The sequence below is a fragment of the Bos indicus x Bos taurus genome, chromosome 17 (genome assembly GCF_003369695.1).
Source record: "Bos indicus x Bos taurus breed Angus x Brahman F1 hybrid chromosome 17, Bos_hybrid_MaternalHap_v2.0, whole genome shotgun sequence".
Lineage (NCBI taxonomy): Eukaryota > Metazoa > Chordata > Mammalia > Artiodactyla > Bovidae > Bos > Bos indicus x Bos taurus.
In genome coordinates, this window is record NC_040092.1 from 20144449 (window position 1) to 20158729 (window position 14281).

At 52.8% G+C, this 14281-nt stretch overlaps 1 protein-coding gene across 2 annotated transcripts in view; it reads right to left on the minus strand.

The window, feature by feature from the left end:
* Window positions 1-1358: 1358 nt before the first annotated feature.
* The window catches only part of VPS37B (VPS37B, ESCRT-I subunit), a 31504-nt gene continuing 18581 nt past the window's right edge, over window positions 1359-14281 (minus strand). The window contains exons 2-4 of one of the 2 annotated variants that reach the window (XM_027566929.1): window positions 5964-6095; window positions 4272-4354; window positions 1359-3572 (exon numbers count right to left, since the gene is read on the minus strand). In XM_027566929.1, the coding sequence (XP_027422730.1) occupies window positions 3069-3572; window positions 4272-4354; window positions 5964-6095 (719 nt within the window). In that variant the 3' untranslated portion in view covers window positions 1359-3068. Of the gene's footprint in view, window positions 3573-4271; window positions 4355-5923; window positions 6096-14281 lie in introns of both variants that reach the window. The other variant, XM_027566930.1, reaches the window with a different exon arrangement.

Here is a 14281-nt window from a genome sequence, read left to right on the forward strand (position 1 = left end):
CAGAGCGCAGTGGGCTGCACCGCACCCACCTTCCCCAGCAGCACCCTGGGCACAGCCTTGGCCGGCTGCCTCAGAAACCGCGCCCTCCCTGCTGGTCGCCAGCACTTGGGGAACCCAAGGACGATGCAGGTCGGGGGAGAAGCAGGTCACCTTGGGTGGCTCTGCCCTGTGGCATCCTGCAAGCATCCCGCTCTGGGGCTGTGGTTTCCTGACCATGAGGTGGGGCCCCGCCGCCTCCAGGGTGGTTGGCGAGGGGCGGATGAGGTCAGGTGAGAAAGGGCTCCTTGAGCTGGAAGGGCACGGGGAGGGAGCAGCGTCTGCTCGTCTGCTAGAGAGACGGTTTCAGCCAACAGACCGACGCACCTGGTTCTTGCACCAAATCCAAACCAGTGCAGAAGCATGTGCGCTGACTACACTCACGACCCCAGCGGACACACCTTTCCATGGAGCCCCCATCAGTGAGCACACCATCTACCACTCTGGCTGGGGCTGGGGCTTCCTGGACGGGTCCTGAGCAGCGTGGCCCAGAGGAGGGGGGAGAGCTCAGATCGGGCTGTGAGGAGCCAAGCGCACTTCCAGCCCCCTGGGGGTAGACTACAGATCTGCCTGTAAGCTTCCTAGCAGCCACTGGGAAAAGACAAAACTGTCAGACATTCTTGTAAACAAAAGCAAGTTGCTTTCTCAGCAGAAGCCCCCCACCCCCACAGGAAAACCAGAGCGTCTGGACACCCTCAGCACCCTGAAAGGAACGCGGCCATCTGTTTTGAGCAGACAGCGACGGGGAAGCTTCCGCAGGGCGGCTCCAGCCTCGTGCTCCTGAGAGCTCCTCCCGGGGGCACAGAAGCCACGGCCCAGCTCAGCTGGGGGCCGCGGCCCAAGGTTCCCCTTTCCACCCTCCAGCAGCACGCGATGCTGCCACGGGTCCTCTCTGAACACCTGTGGGCGAGCCTCCGGAGCAGAAGGCCAGCCACTGGATCTAGTCTACCTGAAATCAGCAGAGAACGTCCTCACCAGAGCTCCCATTGGCTGGCCTGAACCCAAAGGGCACCCTGAGTGCCCTGCTCTGAGGTGCTGGCAGGGCAGCCCAGACCCCAAAGGCACCTTCTGATGGAGGAGGGAATGTGCTATCTTCTTGTACCTTGAGAAGCTGATTAAAAAACAACGCTGCTGTGAGGGCTGGGGCTCCTGGGCCAGGCGGACACCTCAGCCACCTCCATGGCCTTCATGTCTGAACCTTCATGTCAGGCCATGTCTGAACTTCAACCACCTTACTGGTCCGCTTCACTGTTGGAACGCTGACTGCTGAGACGCCAGAACCAGACACATCACAAGGCTCCCCAGGCAAATGAAGGGTGGGCTGTTATTAACAATTCTCTATTTATTAAAAAGGATGTTACAGCTTTACAGCCACAGCTCAGATGTGGCCCTGGAGAGACGGCGAGGCCAGCTTGGTGGCCCCTTCCCCCCATCAACACCAACTGAGCTCACGTGTTTGGCTGTGCCCCTGGCAGGGGGCGGGCACCCCCAACGGCGGGGTGGACGGCAGAGGTACGGGGTGGCGGCACCACTCTCGAGGTTCAGACATGGCAGGCCCACCTGATTGGCAGGGCAGGAAGTCGACCTGTACAGTTGTTCTCTTAAAAACAGTTAATGATACAGCAGAGTTCAAGTCCAGGAGGAGAAATGTAGTCATCCAGGACAAAGGGTGGTGGCTTTGCCCACGGCCTGCTGGGCCAGACCCGTCTGAGCGCTGCCTGGATTCTGTCCTCTGGGCCGTGGCCTGCTGGCGAGTCATGGGTCCGAGTTCCACCACTCAGCACGGCTTTTTCCATCAGCAGGTGGAGGGGGCACCACCACCCCCAACTCCCTGCCCCAGCTGGGCCCTGGGAGCCCGGCACACATGGCACATGCAGACGAGCGCCCGGGGGGTGGGAGAAGCCGGGGTGCGGCCAGGGCCTCAGAGCTCGTCGGCCCCCCTCCACGCCGAGGGGCTGCTGGCGGCCGTCGCACCCCTGCCCCACGCCCAGCCAGAGGCAGAGAATATTGGCTACGAGTAAGTATCCTGGTTCAAGCTGGGTGGACTTTCCTGCCACCTGCAACACGACAAGGAACGGATGCAGACGAGACCCCCGGCCTGGCCGGCCCCCCAGGCCCCGGGTGAAGCTAAGGCACAGCACGGGCACAGCACGGCCCGCAGGCGCGACCGTGCGCTGCTTGCACCAAACGACACTGCGTCACTTCACCTGCATCTCAACCTGCGCAGAACTGGATGTGCATTTTTCCGAAAGTTTCCCTGAATGGTCTTGTGAGTGTCAAAAAAAAACGTTTTCTTCCCCAATATAAAACAGGAAAAGTACACACGTAGTAAAAACACCGGAGGAGTAGGTCTTCACAGAAGCCTGGGCTGGCTCGAGGAGCAGCAGCAGCTGGGGACGGCCTCCGTGTGCCAAGCCCAGCTCCCACCCGCCGCCTCACCCGGCCATGACTCGCCGGCCTCTGGACGTGGCTGGGGGCCAAGTGCAAACTCTGTGGGCGGCTGTGAAGCGTCCAGGGTCGGGGAGGGAGGGACTGGGAGGACTGCCCGCCCCACACAGGTCCAGGGAGCACCTTCCGGGCTGGCTCACCCGACCAACCCCCACTGGCGGCTGCAGTGGATGGCGGGCTGGGATGCACAGAACCGTCTTGAAAATGAAGAAATGATGAACCGTGCTTATTAAATAAAGTTACAACAGGAAGACGATGATCCTACGTGGGAACAGAGGGGGGGGGGAGGCTTTTTTCCCCCAAACTCAGGGGCTCATCAACACAGAACAAGGAACCATACTGAGCACACACACCAGCTCGACCACAGCCACGCCCGGCCGAGCCCTCGCACACAGCTGCCTCGGTGTCCAGAACCAGGGCTCTACGTCTATCGCCACTGACCTACGGCTCTAAAACCAGCCGGACGCCCTGCCCTGGGCACCAGAGACCCTGGCAAAGCAGCCGGTGCCCACAGTCTCCATCTGTGTGTGTGGAGCCCCGGCCGGCAGGCAGCGAGGGAGCCTCCCGGGGAGGACAAGGGCCGCTCACTGGAGGATGAAGCCTGGCTGGTGCGGGGGCAGCCGGGGCGGGGGTCTCTGGGGCAGCGCTGGCGGGTACGGTGGTGACACAAACTGCTGCGTGGAGAAGCCCTGCTGGGCAGGGAGGCCCCCTCGGGGGGGCAGGGGCGGGCACTGCGCGACCGGGTATGGGAGGGCCTGTCCTGAGCCCATGGCGGCGGTGAACGGCGTGGCTAAGCGTCCTGCAGGCACCGGGGGCGGAAGGGGTGGCATGCGCCGAGGAACCACGGAGGGGGGCCCACTGGCCTCCGGGGCAGGGTAGGGCAGGGGGGCGGCGGGGGCTGGCTCGGGCACCCTGGGTGGCAGCGGGGCGGGCGCGGGGACCTGCGGCAGTCTCTGCCCCTTCAGCACCATCTCCTGGAGCTTCTCGATTTTAACCCTTCGCATGTGGGCCAGCTTCCGCTTGCTCTGATAGACGTCGATGAAAGAATCCAGAGGGAGTTCTCCATCGAGAAACTTCTCGGCCATGTTCTGAAGGAGCAGGAGAAACTCGGTCATGGGCCGGGCGGGTCAGCCGTTAGGGGAGGAAGACCCACTCACAGACCGGGGCAAGGGGAGACGGGGCGAGCTTCCTCCCCACAACCGTCCCCTCCTCACTGCAGACCGTGGCCCACCCAGGACACGGGCCAAGAAGAGAGGAGGGCCGGTCCTATCCACCTCCCGAACTGCAAACTGGACGGGCAGCAGGCCCTGCGAGAGCAGCCTTCAGGCGACGGGGCCCAAGACCTGCGTTTCCTTCCCTCCGCTGGCTGCGACCTGACACGCTCGCCCCAAGCAGGCCGGCGGGACAGGAACCTGCTCGTGCCCACGAGGGCCACCCTGCCCAGTGGGTCATCAGACCACACGGCCCAGTTTGGCACCGTGCTGCCCGCCCCAGTGTGCCACAGCGGCTCAACTTTTGACCCCGATTCGTTTCCTTATCACTGAGCAGGCTCGAGCTTCAGGTACTCGGCGGGCCGTGCCCACAGGCTCCGCCCAGCCAGCTGACTCGGACAGATGGTAACTCAGCCGCCAGCACCCACAGGCTAGGTGCTGAGTCTCAGTGCAGCACGCGCCCCTCACGGGAAGACCTGGCCGCCCCGCTGCTCCCCTGGACCCCTGCCCGGTGCGCTCCTCAGCCCACAGGCCTGCCTGCCCCAACCTGGGGTGTCCCCCGGGGCTGCCAGTTACCTCGGTATCTTCCTCAATCTTGGCCCCTTCCGCCTGCAGGAGCGCTAAGAGGGTCTCCAAGGAAGCACTGCTGGACTGTTTATCTGGAAGAAGCAGGAGGCACGATGGGGTCAGGGGGCACCAGCACCCCATCAGATATCACCTCGGCCCCCAGCCCCTTGGAGCGACACGCCCCACCCCATGCCCTCAAAGAAAGAGTGCACTTTAGCTGGAGAGGAGACAGGGGAGGAGCACCTAGTGAGCGGACTCTCCAAGAAGCAGAAGGGAATGCGGGAACGTGCAGGAGAGGAAGGAGGGCACGCAACCAGCGGGGTCGGTGGAGGGGGGGGGCTCTGTGCCCGAGCTAGAGCAGCCATGTCACCACCCACCCCACGATAAGCCTGCAACCACCCTGTTACTTCCTTAGGATTTCTGAAGGATGATTTACATAAACACCTAAAGTAGACACATCTCCAGTGTATGTGTATAAACCGCCCCCCAACCCAGACTGAGACAGAACGTCTGCAGAGGCTCCAGCCCCGCTCCCAGAGGTGCTGCCGTCCACTCCCCAGGAACGCTGCCTGGTTCTGAGCTTCACCCAAGTGGACTCACACAGGGTGCTCTGTGCTGGCCTCTCTCGCTCAACATGTCTCTGAGACCATCCATGTGGCGGCACGAATGGGTAGCTGGTGCCTTTCGACGCCGTGTGGCACGAAAAGCTGCGTATCACGACTTACCCATCAGTCCAGATATGGGTGTTTAGACTGCATCCAAATTTAGCTCTTACAAATAAAGCTACAACGAGCCCTCTTGCATGTATCTCTTGGTAGACGTGAACATCCGCTTTTGTGGGGGAGACGCCCACCAGTGAGACAGGAATCAGAGCGCGCGGCTCCACTGCACTCCAGGTGCTGACAAACAGCATCTCCAGTTCTCACTCCTCCCAGCAATGCAAGAGCCCCGCGTGCCCGCCAGCACCACCGTTACCAGTCTTTTCGCCTCTGCTCAGTCTGGTCAGGCGTGTTACAGCACACGTTTTTTACAGTTACAGAGATACAGGGACCACGGTATTGGACGGTACTGAAACGTGACTGCAGAGAGTGATTTTTAGCCTTCTCTTTCTATCCGGCCACGCTGCACGATACATGGGGTCTTAGTTCCCTGCTCAGGACCTGAACCTGGGGCCGTGGCAGCGGAAGCACCACGTCCTAACGCTGCCCCACCAGCGAAGGCCCTTTTTAACCTTCTGTGAATCTCAGAGTTCCCTGGAAAGCTACTTAGGCCTCAATGCTAGTCAACTCCTGCGTCACTTCATAATGGCTGCAAATTAAAGTGTGACATTAAAATAAAGTATCCCAGTGATCAATCTCTTTCAGCATTAACTGTGAGGGCCCAACCTCACAGGATAAAACATAAGTTGCATTATCATAATTCAGGATATTGCTTTTCCTATGCTGTTTGGAAAAGGTGCAATCTTGTTGAAAAGGCAATCAAGTCTCTTTCTCTAAACTGGTGACACAATCCTATATACAGATGGTTTTTGGCAGCAGTGATCCCTGTCTTAATCTGAAATTGTTCCCTAAATAACATTTCTTTCCTGGTTAGTGAAACAGCTTGAAAATGTACCCTTGCATCAGCTCCTTATTCTTGAAAGATCACCCTAAAAGAGTTACCTAGCTTGGTCTTCTTTATCTGATAGGCTTCAAAGAGCACCTGGAGTTCCTGGTATTTCTGAGTCAAACGAGCCTTCCGAGAGTCCAGCTGGGGCTGGTAGAGGAGGTTTCCTTCTGCCAGGCTCCGGTTGCTGGCCAGCGTCATCTCCTTGTTGAGCTGAACGTTCTGTGTCTGAAAGGACCATGCAGGGTGATGAGAAGCAGCGTGTTAACCCCCGAGCGCCATCCCCGGGGCCATGGCACCAAGAGTGTATGTTTGGCTGGGCGGCTGCCCCCACCCCACCTCCAGCCCCAATCTTGAACACTGCTGTCTGTTCTTAAAGAGCAAGGCCATTTCCTCTCCCTCTGGCCCACAGGCTGGGCTTTGTCCTGGGACCTGTGAGGCTTTTGTGCCCAGAGCTTTGCTGTGACCAGAATTCCTTACTGCTGCCACTGTGCTCTTAGAAGTGACTGGCTCTAAACATTCAGAGCTAGGCTTTTCTTAAACAAGCTGCTGCTGCTCTAGAGAAGTGGAAGAATCACTTCTTATCAGAGGAGGATTGGCATGGTGTCAATTCAGGCTTAGTCACCAGGATCTGAGACCAAACCTGAAAGCCCGAGACCCCGGGAAGGAGCCCGCTCAGGGACCGTGTTCTACTCCGTCCCCACGCCCACCGCGTCTGAGCAGAGGCCGGGCTCCTGGTCACTGGTGCACCACTGCCGCTGGCCCAGAGACGGGGGCAGGGGATTTATCTGCCCAGGGGTTCTGGGCATCCAGGGGGCGACGGACTGTCTGGGGGTGGAGAAGCCCAGCTGGACCTCAGTGAGAGGGGTAGTGGGAAGTCTGAGAAAAGGTGAGGAAGTCCTAAGGAAACATAACCCAAAAGTGCACCTGAATAAAAAGGCAAAAATGCAGCGTCATGCGTCTAGTCCAGTTCCCTTTCCCCTCGCTCGCTGGGCGGTTCTCCACGGCCCGCAGCCCCCTCGCTCCTGGATGTGAAGACTACTCCTTTGCCCCGACCTCGCTCAGAAGTGCTCCTTCAGCCCCACACCAGCCATCCCGTGGTCCACCCCGTAGTAATACTGTCTACACCCCACCCTACCCCACCCCACCCAGGCTATTTTCGCTGCTACTTCCTTCCTCCTGCTCCTCTGACTGTAGATTCCTCGCTGCCTTGCCTCGGCTCTGACCCTCCCCCTCCAGCCATACCGTTTGGTGCTTGTGTACAGTTCTTAACGCGGACATGTGTGCACACACGCGCGCACACACACGTGTGAGAACAAAGAAAGATCTTGGGAGGCCCTGACCACTGAGGGGTGGGGGGGGATGATCCTCTCCTTCAGTTCAGTCGCTCAGTTGTGCCCGACTCTCTGCAACCCCATGGACTGCAGCACGCCAGGCTTCCCTGTCCATCACCAACTCCCAGAGTTTACTCAAACTCAAGTCAATCAAGTTGGTAATGACATCCAACCATCTCATTCTCTGTCGTCCCTTTCTCCTCCTGTCTTCAATCTTTCCCAGCATTTTCCCCAGATTCTCTCCTTTGCAGACACCTAATCTGCATCTCTCCACCTAGATCACTTCATGGCAAATAGATGGAGAAAAAATGCAAACAGGGAGACTTTATTTTCTTGGGATCCAAAATCACTGCAGATGGTCTGCAGCCATGAAATTAAAACATGCTTGCTCCTTGGAAGAAAAGCTATGACAAACCTAGATAGCATATTAAAAAGCAGAGACATTACTTTACCAACAAAGGTCCCTACAGTCAAAGCTATGGTTTTTCCATGTATGGATGTGACAGTTGGACCATAAAGAAAGCTAAGCTGCCGAAGAATTGATGCTTTTGAACTGTGGTGTTGGAGAAGACTCTTGAGGGTCCCTCAGACTCCAAGGAGATCCAACCAGTCCATCCTAAAGGAAATCAATCCTGAATATTCATTGGAAGGACTGATGCTGAAACTCCAATACTTTGGCCATCTGATGAGAAGAAGTGACTCACTGGAAAAGACCCTGATCCTGGGAAAGACTGAAGGTGGGAAGAGAAGGGGACAACAGAGGATGAGATGGTTGGATGGCATCACCAACTTGATGGACAAGAGTTTGAGCAAAAGCTCCGGGAGTTGCTGATGGACAGGGAAGCCTGGCATGCTGCAGTCCATGGGGTTGCAAAGAGTCGGACACAACTGAGTGACTGATCCACCTGGATGACAGGGCAGGGCCCTCAAGATTAGGTTCAATTTAAAGCAGAATTTAATTTAAAGTAGAAAATTAAGCCTATAGCTTAATATAGTTCAACACTATAAATCTGTGCAGTAGAAACACTCTCCTCTCTTGCTGCTGTTTTTAGCCAGCAAGGAAAATGGGGGCTGGCAAGACAACCGGGGGAAACAGAGACTCCAGTCTTGAAGGGCACAAACAAAACTTTGCCCACACCAAGACCCAGAGGAAAGGAGCAGTGACCCCTACAGGAGACTGAGCCAAAACTGCCTGCTAGAGCTGGAGCCCCTGGAGGCGGCTTGGCAGGGGCTCCATGGGGACGGGGGCACTGGAGGGTCCCCCTTGGCGTAAACCCTCTTGGAATTCACCATCAACCCCACCATAAAGCCTGGAGACCCCAGGGCTGAGTGGCTTCAGGCCAAACAACTAGCAGGGAGGGAATGCAGCCACACCCATCAGCAGAAAACTGGATTAAAGCTTTACTGAGCAAGGCCCTGCCCACCAAAGCAAGACCCAGTTTTTCCCATCACCAGTCCCTCCCATCAAGAAGCTTACACAAGCCTCTTAGCCTTATTCATCAAAGGGCAGACAGAAGAAGCACAGTCTCAGAGTGCCTAAAACAAGCCCTGTTACAGAAGGTTAATCATGATGAAAAAGCAGAAAGTGATGTCTGAGATGAAGGGACAAGATAAAATCTCAGAAAAACAACTAAATGAGGTGGAAATAGGCAACCTTCCAGAAAAAGAATTCAGAATAATGATAGTGAAGATGATCCAGGATCTCAGGAAAAGAATGGAGGCAAATATTGAGAAGATGCAAGAAGTGTTTACCAAAGACCTGCAAGAACTAAAGAACAAACAGAGCTGAATACTACACTAGAAGGAATCAACGGCATAATAACTGAGGCAGAAGAATGGATAAATGACCTGGAGGACAGAATCATGGAGATCACTGTCACAGCCAAGAATACAGAAAAAAGGATGATAAGAAATGAAGACAGCCTAAGAAACCTCTGGGACATTAAACGCACCAACATTCACATTATAGGGGTCCCGGAAGGAGGAGAGAAAGAGAAAGGAGCTGAGAAAATACTTGAAGAGATAATAGCTGAAAACTTCCTGAACATGGGAAAGGGCTTCCTCAACCAAGTCCAGGAGGTACAGAGAGTCCCAGGAAGGATAAACCCAAGAAGGAACACACTGAGACATATGGTAATCAAACTGACAAAAATTAAAAGACAGAGATAAAATATTAAAAGCAACAAGGGGAAAATGACAAATAACAAGGGAACTCTCATCAGGCTATCAGCTGACTTCTCAACAGAAACTGCACACCAGAAGGGAATGGCATGACATATCTAAAGTAATGAAAGGGGAAAACCTACAACCAAGAATACTCTACCCAGCAAGACTTGCATTCAGATTTGACGGAGAAATCAAAAGCTTTCCAGACAAGCAAAAGTTAGAGAATTCAGCACCACCAAACCAGCTTTACAACAAATGCTAAAGGAACTTCTCTAGGCAAGAAACACAAGAGAAGGCAAAGACCTACAGAAAATAAACCTAAAACAATTAAGAAAATAGTAATAGGATCACACATATTGATAATTACCTTAAATGTAAATGGATTAAATACACCAACCAAAAGACACAGACTGCTGGGTGGATGAAAACATGCATGTATGCACTTCCACTTTCCACATTGCTGCCTGACCCCGCAAATTGTATATAATTATTTTATATTGTTAATCATGTTCCCATTATGGCTTGCAATTGTAATTATCTTTTATTGTTTGTTTGGCTATTGATTGTGAAAACTGATGAACACCTTTTACTATTGTGATTATATAACTATTACTCACTTAATACCATTGTATCATGACTGGTCAATAGAAAAATAACAGAACTCTATATATCACCAAAACTAGGATCCAACAAAAAAGCCTGTAATCACTTTTTAAAATCCAGATGCATATCAGAATCATCTTGAAATTTTCTGGAAAATTAAAACACTCAGGTATTGCTTTTTTTTTTCCTCCAGAGCTCCAGATATGTTTCTAATGAGCAGTCATGTTTAAAAACAACCAGAATACATGATGATCTTTTACTTTTATCTAGTTTGTTTCACTTTTTCTATTTCATATTCAGTACTCCCATATCATTTAGTTTATGTTTTCCAATTTCTCCATCTCTTTTTTTTTTTTTTGATGTTCTTTCTTAAGCCTTTATCAAGAGCAGTAGAAAAGCTTTTGTATACATATCAGTTCAGTTCAGTTCTGTCGCTCAGTCGTGTCCGACTCTTTGCGACCCCATGAATTGCAGCACGCCAGGCCTCCCTGTCCATCGCCAACTCCCGGAGTTCACTCAGACTCACGTACAACAAGTCAGTGATGCCATCCAACCATCACGTCCTCTGTTGTCCCCTTCTCCTCCTGTCCCCAATCCCTCCCAGCATCAAGAGTCTTTTCCAATGAGTCAACTCTTTGCATGAGGTGGCCAAAGTACCGGAGTTTCAGCTTTAGCATCATTCCTTCCAAAGAAATCCCAGGGCTGATCTCCTTCAGAATGGACTGCTTGGATCTCCTTGCAGTCCAAGGGACTCTCCAGTCTTCTCCAACACCACAGTTCAAAAGCATCAATTCTTCGGTGCTCAGCCTTCTTCACAGTCCAACTCTCACATCCATACATGACCACTGGAAAAACCATAGCCTTGACTAGATGGACCTTTGTTGGCAAAGTAATGTCTCTGCTTTTGAATATGCTATCTAGGTTGGTCATAACTTTCCTTCCAAGGAGTAAGTGTCTTTTAATTTCATGGCTGCAGTCACCATCTGCAGTGATTTTGGAGGTCAGAAAAATAAAGTCTGACACTTTCCCCATCTATTTCCCACGAAGTGATGGGACCAGATGCCATGATCTTCGTTTTCTGAATGTTGAGCTTTAAGCCAACTTTTTCACTCTCCACTTTCACCTTCATCAAGAGGCTTTTTTAGTTCCTCTTTACTTTCTGCCATAAGGGTGGTGTCATCTGCATATCTGATGTATACATATAAATATGTATAATACATATATTTTAGAAAACTTACGAATTTTTGCCTAACTAAAAAAATTATGGCATTTTGATTCCACTTGTTTGACTTAGTATGAATAGACTGCCAGATTTTTGATTAAAACACAGATATGCAACAAGCAACAAAGGTTCACTGTGCAACACAGGGAACTACAGTCGCTATCTTGTAATAACCTCGATGGAAAATAATTTCAGAAATATCGTATGTGTATTTATGTAACTGAATCACCTTGCTGTGCACCTGAAACACTGTAAGCCAACTGTACTTCAATAAAATACATTTTTTTAAAAACAAAACAAAAATAAACCACTGTACACCCTGGAAAACAGCTCAGAAACTCCTTTTAAACAAAATAGGCAACTACCATACCATCCAGAAGTTGTGTGCTTTGGCATTTATTCCAGAAAGGTGAAAGTTTATGTTCACAAAAAAACCCTACACATCAGTGACCAGAATGGCCTGCTACATAATCAAAACCTTGACGCCACCCAGGTGTCCTTCAGCAGGCGAAGGGCTTCATCACAGCCGCCACCCACAGCAGGAGCGGGGCGCAGCCCTGGGAGAGGACAAGCTGCCGAGACACGTGGACGCCCGGGTGAAGACCCGCGCCACTCGGCCGAGCAGGGGGAAATACAACTCACAGGGGCGCAGACTCCATGATTCGATGCATACAACACTTCCTGAAATGACAGAACTACAGAAACGGAGACTGATTCACGGCTAGGGGGAGGGACGCAGCTGTCAGAGGCAGCAGGAAGCTCCTCATGGCCGTGGTTCCCTGCTCTGTTATCAGTGTCAAAAGCCTGGTTTGCTGTCACTGGGGGAACCTGGGTGAAAGGGCGCACAGGATCTCTGTGTTATCTCTTACAACTGCACGTGAATCTACAATCACCTCTCAATTTAAAGTGTGGAAGGGAAGTGAAAGTGAAGTGGCTCAGTCGTGTCCGATTCTTTGCGACCCCATGGACTATAGCCTACCAGGCTCCTCCGTCCATTGGATTTTCCAGGCAAGAGTACTAGAGTGGGGTGCCATTCCCTTCTCCAGGAGATCTTCCCGACCCAGGGATTGAACCGGGGTCTCCAGCATTGTAGGCAGACGCTTTACCATCTGAGCCACCACGGAAGTCCAAATTTAAAGTTTCAGTTCAATTCAGTCGCTCAGTCGTGTCTGACTCTTTGCGACCCCAAGAACTGCAGCATGCCAGGCCTCCCTGCCCATCACCAACTCCCGGAGTTCACTCAGACTCATGTCCATCAAGTCAGTGATGCCATCCAGCCATCTCATCCTCTGTCATCCCCTTCTCCTCCTGTCCCCAAGCCCTCCCAGCATCAGGGTCTTTTCCAATGAGTCAACTCTTCGCATGAGGTGGCCAAAGTACTGGAGTTTCAGCTTTAGCATCATTCCTTCCAAAGAAATCCCAGGGCTGATCTCCTTCAGAATGGACTGCTTGGATCTCCTTGCAGTCCAAGGGACTCTCAAGAGGCTTCTCCAATACCACAGTTCAAAAGCATCAATTCTTCGGCACTCAACTTTCTTCACAGTTCAACTCTCACATCCATACACGACCACTGGAAAAACCATAGCCTTGACTAGATGGACCTTTGTTGGCAAAGTAATGTCTCTGCTTTTCAATATGCTATCTAGGTTGGTCATAACTTTCCTTCCAAGGAGTAAGTGTCTTTTAATTTCATGGCTGCAGTCACCATCTGCAGTAATTTTGGAGCCCCGAAAAATAAAGTCTGACATTGTTTCCACTGTTTCCCCATCTATAGGGGCTTCCCTAGTGGTCCAGGGTAAGAATCCGCCGGCCAGTGCAGGGGACGTGGGTTCAATCCCTGGTCTGGGAAGACCCCACATGCTGCAAAGCAACCAAGCCTGTGTGCCACAACTACTGAGCCCAAGCTCCAGAGCCCATGTGCCGCGATGACTGAGCATGCCTACCCTGGAGCCTGGGCTCAGCAGCTAGAGAAACCACAGCAACGAGAGAGTAGCCCCTGCTCACCGCAACTAGAGAAAGCCCAAGTGCAGCAATGAAGACCCAGCATGGCAAAACATCATACATCTTTTTTTTAAAACAAAAAATACAAATAAACTGTTGGTGAGATCTTCTGCTCCTACTGGTCTCATCTGATGGACAAGAAAGGAGCAAAGGGGTTCAAGGTCACAGTCCAGACCCACCTCCCCGGGCAAACTGTCATTCTGACTCAATCAGCTCTGTGTGTAATAAACTCTGAGAGGAACAGGCATGTTTCTGTCCTCAGATCACTGAAAATGGAACAGAACTCGTCGTGCCCTGAGCTCTGAGCCCTGGGGTGACTGGCCCTCACTCACCCTGTCCCGCTAGTTCCGAGAGCCAACCAAGCTCTGCCCACGAGCCCCAGCTTAGCGCCTTGTCCACAGAGGCCCCCCCAACTGTCCTCTCTGCCACCCCCTGTCCCAGTGCCTTGTTTCTTCCCTATCTCTAGTGAAAGTCAGCGAGCACTATGTCCATGTCCCCACTTGCTGTCAACCCCTCTAGAGCACTGACAGGTCCTGTCGTCCGTGGTGGGCCAAGCACCCAGCGCACAGCGCCACTCAGCAAGGATCTGCTGAATGAAGCAGGGAGACGCTCTCACCCCCTAAAAGGCCAGTCACGTGAGGCCAGGTCTGGCAAACGAAAAAAAGAGCTGTGCTTGATGCCCCAAATCCTTTATGCAACAGATGGGCTCCCTTAAAAGAGCTCTTTAGACTTTGTGGGTCCCAAGACCCTCTGCGGATGGTCTCACTCAGCCTGGATCTAAGGGTGATCAGATCAGGAATTTTCCCATCTTCAGAGCACTGTCAAGCGCCACCACCTCCAAGGGCTACCCTACAGCGGGGCTGTCTGTGTCAACCGAGTCCCCAGATGGGGAATGTGCATGCTCATTCATATCTGACTCTTTGCGACCCCATGGACTGAAGTCGGCCAGGTTCCTCTGTCCATAGGATTCTCCAGCAAGAATACTGGAGTGAGTTGCCGTTTCCTTCTCCAGGACATCTTCCCAACCCAGGAATCGAACCCACGTCTCCTGGATCTCCTGCACTGGCAGGCAGATTCTTTACCACTAA